Below are 18,982 nucleotides of genomic sequence, written 5' to 3'. Positions count from 1 at the left end.
TGAAATAGAAAGCAAAGCTTTTGCCTGCCTCTCCGAAGCCGCTGGAGTCTTTCACCAGCAGCGCTCCTTTTCTAGCACTCCCTACGAGGTCTGCCCGTCTCTCTCCGACTCTGCAGAACTCTCAACCTCCGCATGGTAGATATTAATTTTTCTGAGCTGTTACAAGGCTCGACCAGCTGCCATACTCCTTCACCGGAAACCCCCTGGATTTCCCATTTCTTGAGCAATATTCAGAGCTCTGTTCTGTTCTGGGTGTGCATTCCACTTTCCTTCACTCAGCTGGTGGAAAGTATGGTGCTTGCAGCTGGGCCTGGGCACAACTTGTACCTTATTTTTTCCCCGATGCATCAGCCCAAAGTATATTCTTAATCTGTTTTTCTCCCTTCTTCTTCTAGTGGTGCAATGCCAACCACCCCCAGACATTCAAAATGGGACTCGCAGCAACCAGGAAGCAGCAGTATTTCCCAGTGGAATGCTTGTGAAATATACATGCGATCCTGGCTATGCTCTGATTGGAGAGGCAACTATTCATTGCACAGATGCTGGCAGGTGGTCTTCTCCTGCCCCTAACTGTGAAGGTACCTTTGGGACCACAACCTTGTTTCTGTAAGCCCTTGAAGCAGTGAGGTACACAAACAGAGGATCACTCTTCACTTGGGTTTCCTCTTCTTCATTGAATGGAATGTCTCTAAATCCATCCTTAACTGAAGGCTGCGTCAAAAGCTGCTGTGGTATCAGAGCTAGGAGAATTTAGATGTAGAATCCAGCATTTTGTAACTAGTGATTTGAGGCCTCACTGAAGAGACCTTGAAAGGGTGTAACTGCTGGCAAAAAGCCCCTTCCTGTGGCCCTTCCTTTTTTGGGGGGGAGGGGGTCCTGGTGCTGGTCTCCCCAGCTGTAGTGTTCACCTGGGAAAAGCTTCAGTGAGCTGTGAATAGTTTTGGAGTATTTTGGGGGGACTGATGTATTAATGTGAAATTAGCTTTTGAAAATCACAATTTGGTTTTTTTGTTTTTGAACTTGGAACAAAATAAAAGCACATGTACTAAATTAATGATAAGCCAGGATTTGTTCAAAATGGGCAAATGAATAAGCCAATCAGCCTTGCAGTCTGTGCAAAATAGCCATGACTTATTTGGCCAATTCCTGGTTTATTTTATTCATTCTCCTGACCATATTTGGGATAAATGCACACTGCACCAAAAACAGGATTATACCAGAATTTTGTGTTCAGATCAAATGCAAATTATGATAAAGAAATGCAGGATTTGTGAATAAAGAAGAATCACGTTTTTGAATTCTACATTCTTGATGAAAGATAAATTGTGTCTCATACTTAGGATACGTGCTCATATTATGCTGATCTAAAACTAAATAAGCCATGCCATGGTTTATTGGTACTTTCAAGTGTAATTGATGTAAAAAAAAATACATTGTTTTCAGCTTTTTAAAGAGCTCCAAGTTTTCCTCTCAAAGTATGTGCCCCTAATATCTCTGCCATTGTTAACTATTTTCAGTAGGGAAGAACATAAAGAATCCTACTCTTTTTACCTTGGGTTGAATTGCTCCCTAATGAAGAGTGGCTTGTAATTAAAATTGGGAAAGTTACAGAAAATTATCGTAGAAAATCAGGCAGAACTAGGAATTATGCAAGTATTCTTATCTATCAAATTGAAAATGGCAATAGCATGTTCAGTGATAACATTAATAGTATCAATAGTATTAATAATATTAACAATACCAATCGAAGCGAGTATTTGTAGCTCAGGGTTGAACAGTGGAGTCCTTGGTGCTCTCTGAGCCTTGTTGTTTTCTTGCAGACGTTTCATTGCCAGACTAGGCAACATCTTCAGTGTGAAGAGGGAGTGGGCCTTGCTCTCAGTTTATATACCGTGGCTTCCCCTGCTTGTGTTGGTTGGGGTGTTGTTCTCTCCTTGGGAGTTCTCTGATTGGGCTGTTGTTTGCTGCTTGGTTGATTGCCTGAGTTAATAGTTCCTTGATTAGGGTGTATTGTGCTGTTTGATGGTTCATCTGGTGTTAATCTTAGTGTTGATTTTTGCATATCTGGGTGTTGATTGCTGGCGAGAAGGTTGGTCTTTTGGCTTTTCTATTGTCTCTTTTGAATGGTATGTAAATGTTGTTTACCTCTATGCGACTTCTATAAATCATATTTGTCATTTTACAGAACAATTGCATTTTGCAAAGAAAAATGGACAAGTTGCCTCAACACTAGCATTTTTAATAATGTTTTATTCATAAAAAGATGCAGGGGAATTTGCAACCATAAGTTCTCTCTAAAGAACTTATGAAAGAAAGATACTCCAAGGGTACTCCATGGAGAAACAGGATAAACTTGTCTTGAATCACATTTAATTGCAACTTTCCACTGGGTAATGTATTAAATGGTACTCTAAATGCTCTCCTCTACTTTGAGTTCTTTCTCTCCCTCCCTCCCTTTTAGATTCCATAGGTCAGCCATCATAGAGATGTCATCTGATTTTAGGAAATGAGGTATACTAAACAAGCACACCTAGGCTGTAGGGCTATGAGAATCCTTTCAAACAAATCCTTTGCATTTGCTCCTGCCTGTTGCAAACTATTTCTCCTAAGGATATGCACACCTCTGAGAGGTAGCTGTGACTCTTTGAAGATCACTGGTGCTTTTGTATCTTCTCAGAGGTTGAATGCAAGTCACCCCCAAATATCCAAAATGGGGCTCACAGCAACCAGGAAGTAGCAGTATTCAAAAGAGGAATGTGTGTGAAATACACCTGCGACCGTGGCTATACCCTAATTGGAGATGCTACTATGCACTGCACAGATTCTGGCACGTGGACCTCTCCAGCCCCGCACTGTGAAAGTAATTTATTTTTAAATTCATTGCTGCTGGTAATGGCTTTCACAGGACTCGTAGCATAGAAAGCGGCCTTTGGGTGTTGCATGTGGACACGTGAGATGCAGGTTAAAAACTCTACTCAGTCATGAGCCTCACCAAGTTACTCTGAATGAGATATTGCCAGGTTCCCCCACCGCACTAAGCCCAAATGTGGTTGGTATGTTTATTCTGACTTTGTGTATTGGTGAACTCAACCGGTGCGAATTGTAAACTAGGCTTTGTAGCTTAATATGAGAGGTGAACCAGTTTGTTCAGCAAGGCATGGCTTAACACAAACGTAACCTACCGCACTGGGCTGCAATGATGAAAAAATACGGGGTGACATACAGCACAAGGGGCCTTGTGCGCCTTGGAGAAGTGGAGGGATCCACTTGTACTGAATGGCATTTAGTTGCAACATTCCACTAAGTGTCATTTCAAAATGGTATTCTGAGTGCTCTCCTCTACTTTGAGCTCCTTTTTTCTTCCTTTGTCCTTTAGAATCCCGGTGCCCCTTCCCTCCAAGCATAGCCAATGGGAATCATGATGGTTTGGCTCTGCAAATGTTTGCCTCTGAAACGTCTGTAACTTATTCCTGTGATCCGGGCTATTTGCTTATTGGAAAGGCATCCGTTACCTGCACGCCTTCTGGAATCTGGAGCCGTCCTGTGCCTTCCTGTGAAGGTAGTAAAAACTGCAATGTGTACTGTCTGGGGCAACACGGAATATCATTGTTTTCTATTGCACGTACCAGTCTTTTCCTTCAATTTAATGTTTTTCAAGCACACATCTGAGACCATGTTGAATTGTGGAAAAAACATTATCCTCTAGCTCACCAGGGGCTGTTGGAAGGCAACTCCCTTGGTCTGATTTGAGAAAAACCTAGCTCTCAAGTAAGAACGCACTGTCCCTCTCATTCTCCGTCTGTTCCAAATGGTGATCACCATGGGCAGAGATTACCGACTTTTGCTTCTGGAAAATACATACGTCACATCTGTCACAATGGTTACTTGCTTGGTGGGAAGATGTTGGATCAGCTAGCTTCTGGCAGATCTAGAATGAAGATGACTTCTCTGCTTGCTTATCATGCTTTGCTCTTTTGCAGCTATGCACTGTCCGCCACCCCCGAAAATCATCCACGGGAAGCATTTGGGAGAAGACTTCACATATGGGAAATCAGTCATCTATATTTGCGATGCCGGCTATTCCCACATTGGAAACCTCAGCATTACATGCATTTGGAACAGCTCAAACTCTGTAAAGTGGAGTGAAGCCCCCAGATGCCAAGGTCCTTTTTCTCTTCTATTTTGCAGATCAGTGGCTCAGGCTTTTCTACTGCCTTTCACAGGGATTGGGTGGCTTGTAAGGGATGGGCGCCTGAACCCAACACATTTGGAAGCCAACCGGATGTGGAAGGGTGCCATAACTGGACTGTGCATATTGTCATACTAATGATTTTTATGGCAGTGTTTATTGCAGGAGTATGATGGGTGCAGCACAGTTGTCTTGAATAATAATTTGGATGGATAAATCTACATTGTGGTAATACATTTGCATTACTTTTCCTCTGCAGGTTGCCTTGCACCACAAAGTATTGCCAATGGCAAACGAGACAAGGCTATTTTGGGAGATTTCTCCTACGGCTCCTCTGTGACTTACCATTGTGATCCGGGCTACTCTCTTATCGGAGCACCAACCGTTTACTGCCAGACTTCTGGAACATGGGATCAACCTGCCCCTCAGTGTAAAAGCAGAGAATGTATGTGAGAGCTAGTTGTTAAACCTGTTGTATAGCAATAGTGTGAGTGACATCTGGTCCCAAGCTGATACTGGCAGCAACTGAGAGTAATGCATGGGCCAATGAACAGAGAACCTTGTCATTGTGTCTCCTGAAAATGCATTGTGACAATGTGCATGCAAGGCCTACGTTGTCCCACTGAACTTTGTTTCTTCCAGAAGAGCAAACTTAAAAGTGGGGCTTTAGACAAGATTGTTTTATAAGCTTATGAGAGTTTCATTTTACATTTGTGAAAGGTTCTGGCACATCTTTCTGTTAATCACTTTGACGCTGTTTCATTCCCAGTGCAGAAACCATGCAAATGGGTTGTTGTTGGGTTTTGTTTTTTTTTAGGGAAACCTATCACACAATTTGCCTCCTAGCCTTTAAAAAGAAAGGTCTTAGCATTCCTGAATGTTGAGGCTGCTTGAAAAGAGATGCTTCCGTATCAGAGCTGGATACCGCAGCCAGGGAGATCTGTGGGTAGTGAAGAGGAAAGAATACAATATGAGATGGGCTGTCTTTCTGATACAATGGTAGTTTTAGCATTTTTACTTTTTCAGTGTGACCATTTTCTTCCTGAGTTCTGAAACCATGTCTTTTTGTCAGTTCTTACATTCTGAATCAAGCAATATATTGCTTCTGAAGCTTTTCTTAGCTTCATTTTCATACTTCCTGTGCTTGTAAAGTACATGAAAAATTTGCATGGATTACAACTGTTGGTTCCAATCTTCCTGTTTCTGTTTTACATTGCTGATGCCCCAAAAGGCCATATGCCAAAGGCTGCTTGTCTGAAAATGCTCAAAAGCAAAATTGCTGTAAGTGTCATTGGGTTAACTTTCTCATGGAAGAAAATGTTTTCCTTAAATATCCAGTGGAGACCTATTGAAAACACTGTGGTCATTTTCTAAAATGACATCAAATGATTATTTTGCACAGGAAGTGAATGAATGTCTCTTCCCCACCATTACCACAAAGGTTCTCCTGTCTCTGGACTCTAGGTGATTTTTTTTCTAAACTGACTTTTTGTTGTCTGCATATGGATCATGTGGATGTAAGAGCCAAGGCATGTAGAGACAAATAGGATCATGCTTTTTTGATGAGAAAGATGGCATTGGCAAGTATACCTGGATGCAAAGGCAGCAGAGCTGTGCACATTTAACACACCATGTGGTGGTAAATCTTGAATAATTACCTTTTGGCAACAAATCACCCAGTGAAGTATTCAAGAAAGGAACCGTGAATGTTCTGGGATATTGAAGGAACGCAGCTTATGGTTGAGGACACAATAATTGCTTCAGGATAATGACATCCTAAGGAAGGTGATGAAGAGAACCATCATTTCAACAGATACAATAGGTTTTATGATCAATGAAGTGCGTTATATGCAACATGTCATCACCAAAAATAGTGTGAAACCAAATAAAAGCAAGGTGGAGGCCATAACCATGATGCTAGTACCTGAAGACAGTTACTGTCAGGGTAGCCCTTACCTCAAATAAGACACGGACTCACTTAGAGGGACTAAGGATTTCTGAGTTTATTGAGATAGAATGCGTACGGAGAAAAAGACGGGAATGGGGGTGTGGTAGCAGGGTGCCCCGTTTATACTTTAGTGGCAGACCTTGCTCTCCTCCACCCCCCATTGTCCCCAAGCTGGGTCCGGATGGTGCTTAGTGCCGGTATCACTCTCTGATGGGTTTTCTGGGCTATCTCCGATGTCTTCTCTTTGTTTCTTTGCCTCCATCCGGTGCAGGTGCGTCCCCCGGGGTAATGGGTGGGAGTTCCCCCGATCCGTTGATGGGTTCCATGTCCTGTTTGAGTGCTCTTCTATTATCTGGTGATGAGTTTTTGGATTAGTGTGCTTAAGGGATTATGTGTGTGGATGATGGGACAATGGTTGACCCTTCCTCTTTCCTGATGTGCATGTTCCCCGTTGTGATGCACTTATGCCTTGCAACGGGGAACATGACATGCTGCCCCCCTAAGAGAACTCTACGGTGCCGGTTTGTCTGGATATGCTTCATGGAAGCTTTTTATCAGTCGTTTTGCTGACACGTGTTGTGCTTGGACCCATTCCGGGTGGGAAAAATGTCTCCATTTGACGAGGTACTGCAGGGTGCCCCTTAGTTTCCTTGAGTCTAGTACCTCTTTTATTTCAAAGTGTTGTTGCCCATCTATCATGATGGGTGGGGGTGGGGGGGTTCATTGTGCCATTTGGAAGGGGTGGCCAGTTTCAGCAGGGCACAGTGGAACACTGGGTGTATGCGCCGCAAATTGTGGGGTAGTTCCAGCTTGAAGGTGACTGGGTTGATAATTTCTGTGATGGGGAATGGTCCAATGAATTTGGGTGCCAGTTTCTTTGAAGGTTGTGGGGACTTGATGAACTTAGTGAAGAGGTAGACCCTATCTCCCACTTTGTAGTTCGGTTGCGCCGCCCTGTGGTTGTCAGCGAATCTCTTGTATGTGGCTTGTGCGTCTGTGAGAGCCATCTGGATGATGGGCCAAAACGTGGCCAGTTGTGCCGCCCAGTCGTCTGGGGAACAGGGCAGGATGTCTGGTTGGGGTAGTTCTGGGATTGGTATGAAGTCTCTGCCATAAACCACTTTGAATGGGGTGTGACCTGTGCTCTGGTGCACTGCATTGTTATATGCTACCTCTGCAAACGGTAGCAGGTCCACCCAATTGTCCTGTTGGTAATTGATGAATGCTCGTAGAAATTGCTCCAGGGTTCGATGTGGGGATTCCCTCCATCGGGGTTCAGGTGGCGTTGGTGCGCTCTCGTGCCGGCTCCCACTGCGATCTGTCCATCTCACCATTGGGGTGGGAGGGCGGGAGGCAGCCCATCTGGCGGGTTCCTTGAAGCGGACTCTGCCTGGCGCTGTGTCGTCCTCCGGACCTCTCCTCCGTCTCTCCGGCTGGCGCGTCTCCGAGGTGGGGGTGAGGGATGTTGGCCTTCTGGTGCCTGGCTCCTCTGCTCCCCTGCCGTTGGATTCTCTCGCCTCTGTTAACCGCAGGAGCAGCTGCTGCACCGCCTCCAGCTTTTCTTCGAGCGCGCTCAGCCTCGCTGCCGTTCTCAAACTTTTCCTGGTGCAGTTGCTGCGCCGCTCTCCTTCGGTTCCTGACGCCGTGGATGAGGGGATGTCCCGCAGTTGCCTCAGGGCTCTAGGCGATCCGTGCGATGAGTCCTCCACCTCGACGGTCATCCACTCTCCTTGGGACTCCCTGGTAGCGTTCGCCGACCCTTCTCCCTCTGAACCCGATCCCGAGCTCTCCTGGACCTCGCGCCGCTGGGGCCTCGGCCATCTTCCGTTCGTTGGGACATGTGTTCCGCTGCTGGTCGCCGGGTCGCCGCCTCGTCGTGGGTTGGATTCTGCCATCACTAGCCAGTTCCCTCACAGTGTGAAGCTGGATTGGTGCTAGTGGAAAAAAATTTTTTTGGATTCCCGTCTTTATGTCAGGGTAGCCCTTACCTCAAATAAGACACGGACTCACTTAGAGGGACTAAGAATTTCCGAGTTTATTGAGGTAGAATGCGTACAGAGAAAAAGACGGGAACGAGGGTGTGGTAGCAGGGTGCCCCGTTTATACTTTAGTGGCGGACCTTGCTCTCCTCCACCCCCCATTGTCCCCAAGCCAGGTCCAGATGGTGCTTAGCGCCAGTATCGCTCTCTGATGGGTTTTCCGGGCTATCTCCGATGTCTTCTCTTTGTTTCTTTGCCTCCGTCCGGTGCAGGTGCACCCCCCGGGGTAATAGGTGGGAGTTCCCTGATCCGTTGATGGGTTCCATGTCCTGTTTGAGTGCTCTTCTATTATCTGGTGATGGGTTTTTGGATTAGTGTGCTTAAGGGATTATGTGTGTGGATGATGGGACAATGGTTGACCCTTCCTCTTTCCTGATGTGCATGTTCCCCATTGTGATGCACTTATGCCTTGCAACGGGGAACATGACAGTTACCAATACAATCCTAATGAGCCTGCCATGGCACTATTGAGGAAATTGCTTAAAGAGACTAAATGAGAAAGGGCCCAGAAAACGCTAAAATACCCAAAATAGTTATCACTATTGCTCCAGGGTTATGACTTTTTTGTCCCTGAAAGATTGATAGTCTATATCTCATTCTTTGTCTCCAGTTGAAACTGTGTGTAATAGTTTGGTACTGACACCAAATTTTAATGGTAAGTTTCTGAATCACGGTTCAGTCAGAACAGGAACTGCCTGAAGCCACACTCAAAGGCTTCTGCATTGCTGCACTGCTACTTCAGTATGTCACTGTAATATCCTATGCTCCTGAATAAGATAATGTCAATTATACGTTATCAACAGCTGCACTGGATGGTTCAAAAGGAACAGATCAAATCACAATGAGGCATGAGTAATTTACATCATGGAAAGTGTAGAACTCCTGAGTGAGGTGTTACTCTCTATACTTCAATCAGAATGGATAACAGAATATAAGAGCTGCAAGGTGTCCTTCAGATCATGTAATCTAAATCTACTTCCTTACAATTTAAACTCGTTTCTTGTCCCATCTTTTGAACAACTCTGTCTTGTCTCTTACATGAAAATCTACAAAACCGCAGGACCTTGCATCTCCGTTGATGACCAAAAAGGGAGAAACAAACAAGCCCCAAGTTGAAAATGGCCTGCTATTAATTGTTTAAAGAATTATCATTCCTCAAGGAGAAAGACTAACCAAAACACTTTGATTTCCTTCCTCCCTTCCTCACACACACACACACACACACACACACACAGACACAAAACACATAAGCACGTATAGCTAACTTTCTTTGCACTGTGATCGAAGTGGAAAGTGAAGTTAGAAAAACCAGAAAATGTTCAAACTTTTTTTTTTCATTCTGCGGTTTCCCTTCTCTTTCAGCTTTGCAATGCTCTATACCTCCAACAATTGCTAATGGGAAATACATTGTTCTGGGATCAGAAGATTTTACTGCTGGGATATTTGTGGAGTACAGCTGTGAGCCTGGATACAACCTTACAGGAGACTCAAGAATTTTTTGTACAGGTTCTGGGTCTTGGAACTCCTCCGCACCAAATTGTAAATGTGAGTCTTATTCAGGCTTGCAATTTACTTTGTAGGATTGACATCATACTCAATCTGTTATGCTGCAAAGCTGCAAAGATAGTTGTCTAGCATTCTAGCAGAGCTGCATAACGAGTGGTTTCCTACTGGTGGGAAGTCTCACCTTATCTCACATCCTGTCCCTGGGATTTTTCCCCTCCCTCTTGCAACCAATGCACTTTAGCCACCATCCTTTCATTCTTTCAGAGCGTTGTGCGGGACAGCTTTACCACACACTGAGTACAGTTGCTGAGTTTTTTCTCTTTTTGTGAAAGCAAATGAAGTGAGGACAGGGGTGGAAGTAGAGTGCTGGCTGGAGATACAATTTTTCCAGTTCTGGTTGATGAACTGGGTGGTTTTTCTATCCCATCTTTGTCCTCCCCAGGCTTGGGGAGTCATGGTGAGGACTCTCCTAAGGTGGCACAAAACTGCTACTGAGGTAAGCGAGGCAAGGATGTACCAGCTGCGGAGAGCAATTCAGATGTTGTAGTGATTATCCAAGAACAAAGCTGGTAAGACAGGACCAACAATTCCCAGGCCAGACAGAACTCTTACCTCATAGTTGTAGTAGTTTTATTTAGTGTGCACTATAACTAAACACAATATAAGTGGGATGATGTACAATTTAAACCAATATCACAATAAAATGGTATAATAATTTATTTTTGACATTTCCTAATACAATATAACCAATGTAAACATTTCCTAATGCTAGCAAAACTTTGGTATAAATCCAAAGTGAATAATGAGAGATCAGGTTTTTCCAGCTTCAGAAAGCTCCTGAACAATGAAGCATCTTAAGGGCCATTGAACTTCTAGAGACTGTACTCCAGGAGTAACTCAAGGGTGAGTCTAATGATGACATACTCTTTTCCTCAGTAGCCACAAGCTGTGTAACTCCAGAAATTCATAATGGAAAAATACAATCTCGAGAAGTAATTACATTCACAGAAACAATTACATTTGAATGCAATCCTGGTTATAACCTGAAAGGAAACCATACAATTCAGTGCCAGTCAGACAACACCTGGGACTCTCCTGTACCAATTTGTGTCAGGGGTAGGTACTACTACTACTTACATTTCTCTGTCAGCAGCAGAAGCACTATTTGTATTTATTCGGAACTTATTAAGACAGGAACCAGTATATACCAGTAACTGAAATGTAAAACCAACCAACAAACTAAATGTTCGTTCTTTGTATCCTCTATCTAATTAATCTCATTATAAAATATAAGGCTGCTCAGGTTCGGAACTTCACAGCCAACTGGTGCGTTTGTATCTTCTCAGAGGTTGAATGCAAGTCACCCCCAAATATCCAAAATGGGGCTCACAGCAACCAGGAAGTAGCGGTATTCAAAAGAGGAATGTGTGTGAAATACACCTGCGACCGTGGCTATACCCTAATTGGAGATGCTACTATGCACTGCACAGATTCTGGCACATGGACCTCTCCAGCCCCGCACTGTGAAAGTAATTTATTTTTAAATTCATTGCTGGCTTTCACAGGACTCGTAGTATAGAAAGCGGCCTTTGGGTGTTGCATGTGGACACGTGAGATGCAGGTTAAAAACTCTACTCAGTCATGAGCCTCACCAAGTTACTCTGAATGAGATATTGCCAGGTTCCCCCACCGCACTAAGCCCAAATGTGGTTGGTATGTTTATTCTGACTTTGTGTATTGGTGAACTCAACCGGTGCGAATTGTAAACTAGGCTTTGTAGCTTAATATGAGAGGTGAACCAGTTTGTTCAGCAAGGCATGGCTTAACACAAACTTAACCTACCGCACTGGGCTGCAATGATGAAAAAATACGGGATGACATACAGCACAAGGGGCCTTGTGCGCCTTGGAGAAGTGGAGGGATCCACTTGTACTGAATGGCATTTAGTTGCAACATTCCACTAAGCGTCATTTCAAAATGGTATTCTGAGTGCTCTCCTCTACTTTGAGCTCCTTTTTTCTTCCTTTGTCCTTTAGAATCCCGGTGCCCCTTCCCTCCAAGCATAGCCAATGGGAATCATGATGGTTTGGCTCTGCAAATGTTTGCCTCTGAAACGTCTGTAACTTATTCCTGTGATCCGGGCTATTTGCTTATTGGAAAGGCATCCGTTACCTGCACGCCTTCTGGAATCTGGAGCCGTCCTGTGCCTTCCTGTGAAGGTAGTAAAAATTGCAATGTGTACTGTCTGGGGCAACACGGAATATCATTGTTTTCTATTGCACGTACCAGTCTTTTCCTTCAATTTAATGTTTTTCAAGCACACATCTGAGACCATGTTGAATTGTGGAAAAAACATTATCCTCTAGCTCACCAGGGGCTGTTGGAAGGCAACTCCCTTGGTCTGATTTGAGAAAAACCTAGCTCTCAAGTAAGAACGCACTGTCCCTCTCATTCTCCGTCTGTTCCAAATGGTGATCACCATGGGCAGAGATTACCGACTTTTGCTTCTGGAAAATACATACGTCACATCTGTCACAATGGTTACTTGCTTGGTGGGAAGATGTTGGATCAGCTAGCTTCTGGCAGATCTAGAATGAAGATGACTTCTCTGCTTGCTTATCATGCTTTGCTCTTTTGCAGCTATGCACTGTCCGCCACCCCCGAAAATCATCCACGGGAAGCATTTGGGAGAAGACTTCACATATGGGAAATCAGTCATCTATATTTGCGATGCCGGCTATTCCCACATTGGAAACCTCAGCATTACATGCATTTGGAACAGCTCAAACTCTGTAAAGTGGAGTGAAGCCCCCAGATGCCAAGGTCCTTTTTCTCTTCTATTTTGCAGATCAGTGGCTCAGGCTTTTCTACTGCCTTTCACAGGGATTGGGTGGCTTGTAAGGGATGGGCGCCTGAACCCAACACATTTGGAAGCCAACCGGATGTGGAAGGGTGCCATAACTGGACTGTGCATATTGTCATACTAATGATTTTTATGGCAGTGTTTATTGCAGGAGTATGATGGGTGCAGCACAGTTGTCTTGAATAATAATTTGGATGGATAAATCTACATTGTGGTAATACATTTGCATTACTTTTCCTCTGCAGGTTGCCTTGCACCACAAAGTATTGCCAATGGCAAACGAGACAAGGCTATTTTGGGAGATTTCTCCTACGGCTCCTCTGTGACTTACCATTGTGATCCGGGCTACTCTCTTATCGGAGCACCAACCGTTTACTGCCAGACTTCTGGAACATGGGATCAACCTGCCCCTCAGTGTAAAAGCAGAGAATGTATGTGAGAGCTAGTTGTTAAACCTGTTGTATAGCAATAGTGTGAGTGACATCTGGTCCCAAGCTGATACTGGCAGCAACTGAGAGTAATGCATGGGCCAATGAACAGAGAACCTTGTCATTGTGTCTCCTGAAAATGCATTGTGACAATGTGCATGCAAGGCCTACGTTGTCCCACTGAACTTTGTTTCTTCCAGAAGAGCAAACTTAAAAGTGGGGCTTTAGACAAGATTGTTTTATAAGCTTATGAGAGTTTCATTTTACATTTGTGAAAGGTTCTGGCACATCTTTCTGTTAATCACTTTGACGCTGTTTCATTCCCAGTGCAGAAACCATGCAAATGGGTTGTTGTTGGGTTTTGTTTTTTTTTAGGGAAACCTATCACACAATTTGCCTCCTAGCCTTTAAAAAGAAAGGTCTTAGCATTCCTGAATGTTGAGGCTGCTTGAAAAGAGATGCTTCCGTATCAGAGCTGGATACCGCAGCCAGGGAGATCTGTGGGTAGTGAAGAGGAAAGAATACAATATGAGATGGGCTGTCTTTCTGATACAATGGTAGTTTTAGCATTTTTACTTTTTCAGTGTGACCATTTTCTTCCTGAGTTCTGAAACCATGTCTTTTTGTCAGTTCTTACATTCTGAATCAAGCAATATATTGCTTCTGAAGCTTTTCTTAGCTTCATTTTCATACTTCCTGTGCTTGTAAAGTACATGAAAAATTTGCATGGATTACAACTGTTGGTTCCAATCTTCCTGTTTCTGTTTTACATTGCTGATGCCCCAAAAGGCCATATGCCAAAGGCTGCTTGTCTGAAAATGCTCAAAAGCAAAATTGCTGTAAGTGTCATTGGGTTAACTTTCTCATGGAAGAAAATGTTTTCCTTAAATATCCAGTGGAGACCTATTGAAAACACTGTGGTCATTTTCTAAAATGACATCAAATGATTATTTTGCACAGGAAGTGAATGAATGTCTCTTCCCCACCATTACCACAAAGGTTCTCCTGTCTCTGGACTCTAGGTGATTTTTTTTCTAAACTGACTTTTTGTTGTCTGCATATGGATCATGTGGATGTAAGAGCCAAGGCATGTAGAGACAAATAGGATCATGCTTTTTTGATGAGAAAGATGGCATTGGCAAGTATACCTGGATGCAAAGGCAGCAGAGCTGTGCACATTTAACACACCATGTGGTGGTAAATCTTGAATAATTACCTTTTGGCAACAAATCACCCAGTGAAGTATTCAAGAAAGGAACCGTGAATGTTCTGGGATATTGAAGGAACGCAGCTTATGGTTGAGGACACAATAATTGCTTCAGGATAATGACATCCTAAGGAAGGTGATGAAGAGAACCATCATTTCAACAGATACAATAGGTTTTATGATCAATGAAGTGCGTTATATGCAACATGTCATCACCAAAAATAGTGTGAAACCAAATAAAAGCAAGGTGGAGGCCATAACCATGATGCTAGTACCTGAAGACAGTTACTGTCAGGGTAGCCCTTACCTCAAATAAGACACGGACTCACTTAGAGGGACTAAGGATTTCTGAGTTTATTGAGATAGAATGCGTACGGAGAAAAAGACGGGAATGGGGGTGTGGTAGCAGGGTGCCCCGTTTATACTTTAGTGGCAGACCTTGCTCTCCTCCACCCCCCATTGTCCCCAAGCTGGGTCCGGATGGTGCTTAGTGCCGGTATCACTCTCTGATGGGTTTTCTGGGCTATCTCCGATGTCTTCTCTTTGTTTCTTTGCCTCCATCCGGTGTAGGTGCGTCCCCCGGGGTAATGGGTGGGAGTTCCCCCGATCCGTTGATGGGTTCCATGTCCTGTTTGAGAGTTTCATTTTACATTTGTGAAAGTTTCTGGCACATCTTTTTGTTAATCACTTTGATGCTGTTTCATTCCCAGTGCAGAAACCATGCAAATGGGTTTGTTTTAATTTTTAGGGAAACCCATTGCATAATTTGCCACCTGGCCTTTTTAAAAAAAATCTTAGTGTTCTTGAATTTTTGAGTCCTTCTTCCTTTGTTTAGATATGGTGGCTGCCCAACTCCCAGATGACTCCCACATGACAAAGGATGGGAACAATGAAATAGAAAAAGCAACTGGATCATTCAGAAAAAACACAACACTTTCGCAAAGCAACAAAATAACCACCAAGGGCTTGGCAACCACCTTAACCCCAGGTCTCAGAGCAAAGCCAGATGTTCAAAGACTTCCAGAACAACTGAATGGTGGTAACCATACAGATCTCCAGAAGGATGCTTTTCCAGGGGGCAGACATTGCAATGGAGAAGGTGCATTTCCTGTATCCCAATAGGAATGCAGGGTGAAGAACTGCATTCTTATTCATTGATTATATTTCTATACCACCATATTTCTCAATATTTCCTATGGCCTTCCCTGCAGTAAGGAATACTAGTGATTATAACTCAGCAACAGCTGGAGGGCCACAGGGTTTCCACCACAAGGGACACCTTTTTTTGTATCTATTATGGCATATTCATAACTAAGGGACTCTAAGAAATATGAAATTATGTATCAGTTACATTTAAACAAATTGCATATGTACTTCAACTTGAATATATGGGAATGGGGTGGGCAGGTGGTTATTTCTTACCATCCAAGCTAGCTACACAGATAATTATTCTGAATCGTATTGACATTTAAAATATATGGAAAAGCAACAATTGCATAAATGGCTTCTGGGACAAGCCTCTGACAGTTAGGACCTAGGTCCTACTTCAAAAACATAGAGCTAAGTTGAAAGCTGCAGCCCTAAACATAATAAAGTACCTTGTATGAACTATTGTTTCCTGCCCAGGAAAATTTTTGATAGCATGTGAATCAAATTATGCACCTCTAAAACTGTGATGGGCAGGCTACAAACTAGTTAGGGGGCTAGTCGTAGTTCTCCTCCTCCCAGAAAGTTAGTAGCATTAGTTCCATTAGTGGCAAAAAAATCTCATTTGCAGGGAGGCAGGAGATTGTCTGTGAGGGTGAAGGTGTGGGGAAAAATTAAGATGAAAATAGATTTAACTTTCCTATTTTCTGTTAAACTATAACAACAGTAAAAAAAATCTCCTATTTCCTCTACTTCTTTGAATGATATTTCTGCAACCCTGCCAACATCCATCCAGCTCTCTTGAGTTAAAAAGGAAGAATGGCTCCTTGCTGCAAAAAGACTGTGTGCCCCTGGTCTAGGTAGATCATACATATCTGATAGGCCTCTTCATCAACTTTGGTTTTCAGTGGTCGGCAGCACCCTCCCACCACTTCCTAGTGCTAAGAAGGCCGAAACAGAAACTCTGATTCAGACTGGAGCGAATGTGACTCTGCAGTGTGAAAATGGTTATGTCAGGAATGATACTCCTATTCAATCTCAGCAGATGGGATGGGACACTCCTGTGCCAGTTTGTACAGCAAGTAAACAAAGTAAGTTGGAAGTAAGGCTCTAAGGAATTCAGAGAGAATTTGAATGTTATAGAAGGTTTATATTGTTTGGAGAACCTTTCAAAAATATTTTCAAGAGCTGATAGATTTAATTCCCCTTTTGTTGATAGATTGTAACTCTTATTTTGTTTCTTTCTTTAGGCTCCTACAATTTTGCTACTATAGGTTTTGGTAAGTAATTTCTAGAACCTCCCATCAAGTCTTTAGGTGAAGAAAGGCACAGCAATGCGGACACTGTATTCCATAAGCACTGGTTAGGATAGGCCACTGTGTGTGTACTAACCAAATGCCTACCCTCCCCTTCAATTGTCTTTGCTGGATGAGCACATATAATGAGTCAGGATATGTAGCCAAAGGAAGTGGAGAAGGGAAAGGAAAGGAAGGCATTGCTGTGCATATGATAACAGCAAAGTTGACAAAGGAACTTGACATAAGAAAAAAGAAAAGCTAAAGAAATATTTCCCAAATATTCTAGCGAGGACTGAACATGCTCAGTTTCACAGAATGCTGAGTATTGTACAAATAACTTTATCTCCCAGTTATGAGCTTTGTTTTCTCAGAGCTGCTGCCTTTTCTGTGGCCAGAAAAAAGATCAAGTGGGAAAAGTGGAATCTCTGCCTAGAAGCAGCCCACCCCCATTTCTTTATTCCACTGCAATAAATATGAATAAATAGAAGGCTCATATTCCAGGCAGTATCTTTCTTTAGTGAGAGCTGAATGGCATTGATTTACATTAACTCCCACCCCTTTGCCGTAACAATGCCTCTATTCCCCAAAGAAAGGCAGAAACTTTAACATCTTTGAAGGTGAGTAATGTGAAGCAACACAGATCCCCCACTGAAGGAGAGTTTTGTGTCCTTGTACCTTCTTCTTGTTGAAGTACTTATCTCCTCAAAGAGAGATTTGTTTAATATTTTTAGTATGTCTTTATTCCACCCTGATTCTAAGCAGTCCAGAAAGGCATTAATTGTCCTGGCTGTTTGGAGCAGGTCTATTTGAAACATGCCAAGAGCAATTAAGGACTTTCCATTGTGGTCCTCAATAGTTTTATTCTGGATTCTATAGAACAAAATGAAACTTTCAGGTTACATAATACATTTTACGATAGGTCCATTGTCATAGCATTTTTAATGTTAGATATTTTTATTGCTTTTTTCCCCTTGTGTATTATTTCATTTAGTTTGGAATGTTATTTGTGGCAACTTTAATATTTGCTTTTAGAGAAAAAACATAACTGAATAAAGAAATAAGTATTTGGCTTTAATAGGTTCTCTGGCTGGTATCCTGTTGCTTTTCCTTATTTTTGGTGGCGTGCTATGGATTATGCTTTTGCAAAAGGAAAAACGGTGAGCACTTTATTAATTTACATTATTTATACTGAAGGCAGTGGTAGTAATGATTTGAGATGAATATTCTATCAAACATCAATATGGAACATGTGCAGAGAGAAATACAGTGATTTGGTGAGGAAAGTTTTTGCCATTCCCATCAGCAGCCCTAGACCAATGCTCACAGCCTTTTCAGTTTAGCATTGATAAAACTCACCCACTTCCTCTAACAAGAACAGCCCATTAATTCACAGGAACTCTCATCTCTCCATTTGAAGCAATGAGTCTAAATGTATTTTTAAGTTCTATACTCATCTGCCTCATCCTTTCAATTACATGTTCTCCCTATTACTTCAGCAAATATACCTATGAAGCCAAAAAAATATATAGGAGTGTCTAGTTATGAAGATTCCCCACTCTAAGAAGAAAACTTTGTCTTCACAGCTACAGGTAATAATCTCACTGAAATATTTCTATTTCAAAATGGAAATGTGCTATTTGTATAATAAAATGTGACTGAATCAGGTGTTTAAAAATAATTTACAGCATATATATAATTTGGGGACAGACACGTGATTGTGCAGTGACTTTGTTAGGTAAATTTCTTTGTACCTGCTCCAGCTTTCCATTGTCAACCTGTTAGAAAACTAGGTGAGGTTACATCTGTATTTTTCACTTAAAAGTGATTCCCCTATCTTCCTTTTAATGTACCTTTATATTGCAAATAAACTGCCTGCTTTTTTTAGTTAACTGAAATTCTTGTTCCAGTTCAATGAAATGTCATTTCTTTTTCATAGGACAAAATATTAATCTTAAGTGGCAGCTTCTTCTGAGCAAGCTAGGAAGTATTAGCAACAAATATCCTGCTGACATTGATGGTTGTGCTATAAGAAGTGATGATGAATGTATAATATACTCCTGGAAAATAAATACGAAGCAGATTTGGTGATATGACACACACGTGATTTTGATGTTAAAATAAAGATCTGTAAATGCTTTATTACTTTGCACTTCACCCAATGTCTTCATCCAGGCCTTTGGCGAGAGAGAGACCCCTCACTTCATTGAGCTTGCCATCTTTTATGTTTTGCTTTATTGATTTTATTGTAATTTCTTTGTTTGATTGTTGTGAGCTGCCCAGAATCATTGAGACTCGGGAGACATACAAGTTTAATAAATTATCCATCCATATTCCATATTCATTAAGGAGCAGATACAT

General features: G+C 42.5%; 1 protein-coding gene across 1 annotated transcript in view; it reads left to right on the top strand.

Moving 5' to 3' along the window:
• The window catches only part of LOC134494576 (complement receptor type 1-like), a 121,720-nt gene extending 103,010 nt beyond the window's left edge, over positions 1–18,710 (top strand). Inside the window, exons 24-35 of the mRNA XM_063299828.1 lie at positions 396–578; positions 10,619–10,798; positions 11,029–11,211; positions 11,719–11,901; positions 12,323–12,505; positions 12,791–12,976; positions 15,016–15,279; positions 16,235–16,417; positions 16,577–16,606; positions 17,703–17,781; positions 18,121–18,213; positions 18,561–18,710. Of these exons, the coding sequence (XP_063155898.1) occupies positions 396–578; positions 10,619–10,798; positions 11,029–11,211; positions 11,719–11,901; positions 12,323–12,505; positions 12,791–12,976; positions 15,016–15,279; positions 16,235–16,417; positions 16,577–16,606; positions 17,703–17,781; positions 18,121–18,163 (1,697 nt within the window). The 3' untranslated portion in view covers positions 18,164–18,213; positions 18,561–18,710. The remainder of the gene's footprint in view (positions 1–395; positions 579–10,618; positions 10,799–11,028; positions 11,212–11,718; positions 11,902–12,322; positions 12,506–12,790; positions 12,977–15,015; positions 15,280–16,234; positions 16,418–16,576; positions 16,607–17,702; positions 17,782–18,120; positions 18,214–18,560) is intronic.
• Positions 18,711–18,982: the final 272 nt, after the last annotated feature.

This window comes from Candoia aspera, chromosome 3, assembly GCF_035149785.1.
Source record: "Candoia aspera isolate rCanAsp1 chromosome 3, rCanAsp1.hap2, whole genome shotgun sequence".
Taxonomy (NCBI): Eukaryota; Metazoa; Chordata; class Lepidosauria; order Squamata; family Boidae; genus Candoia; species Candoia aspera.
Note: the sequence above shows the minus strand (reverse complement) of the source record. Positions and strands in the feature narration are given on the sequence as shown.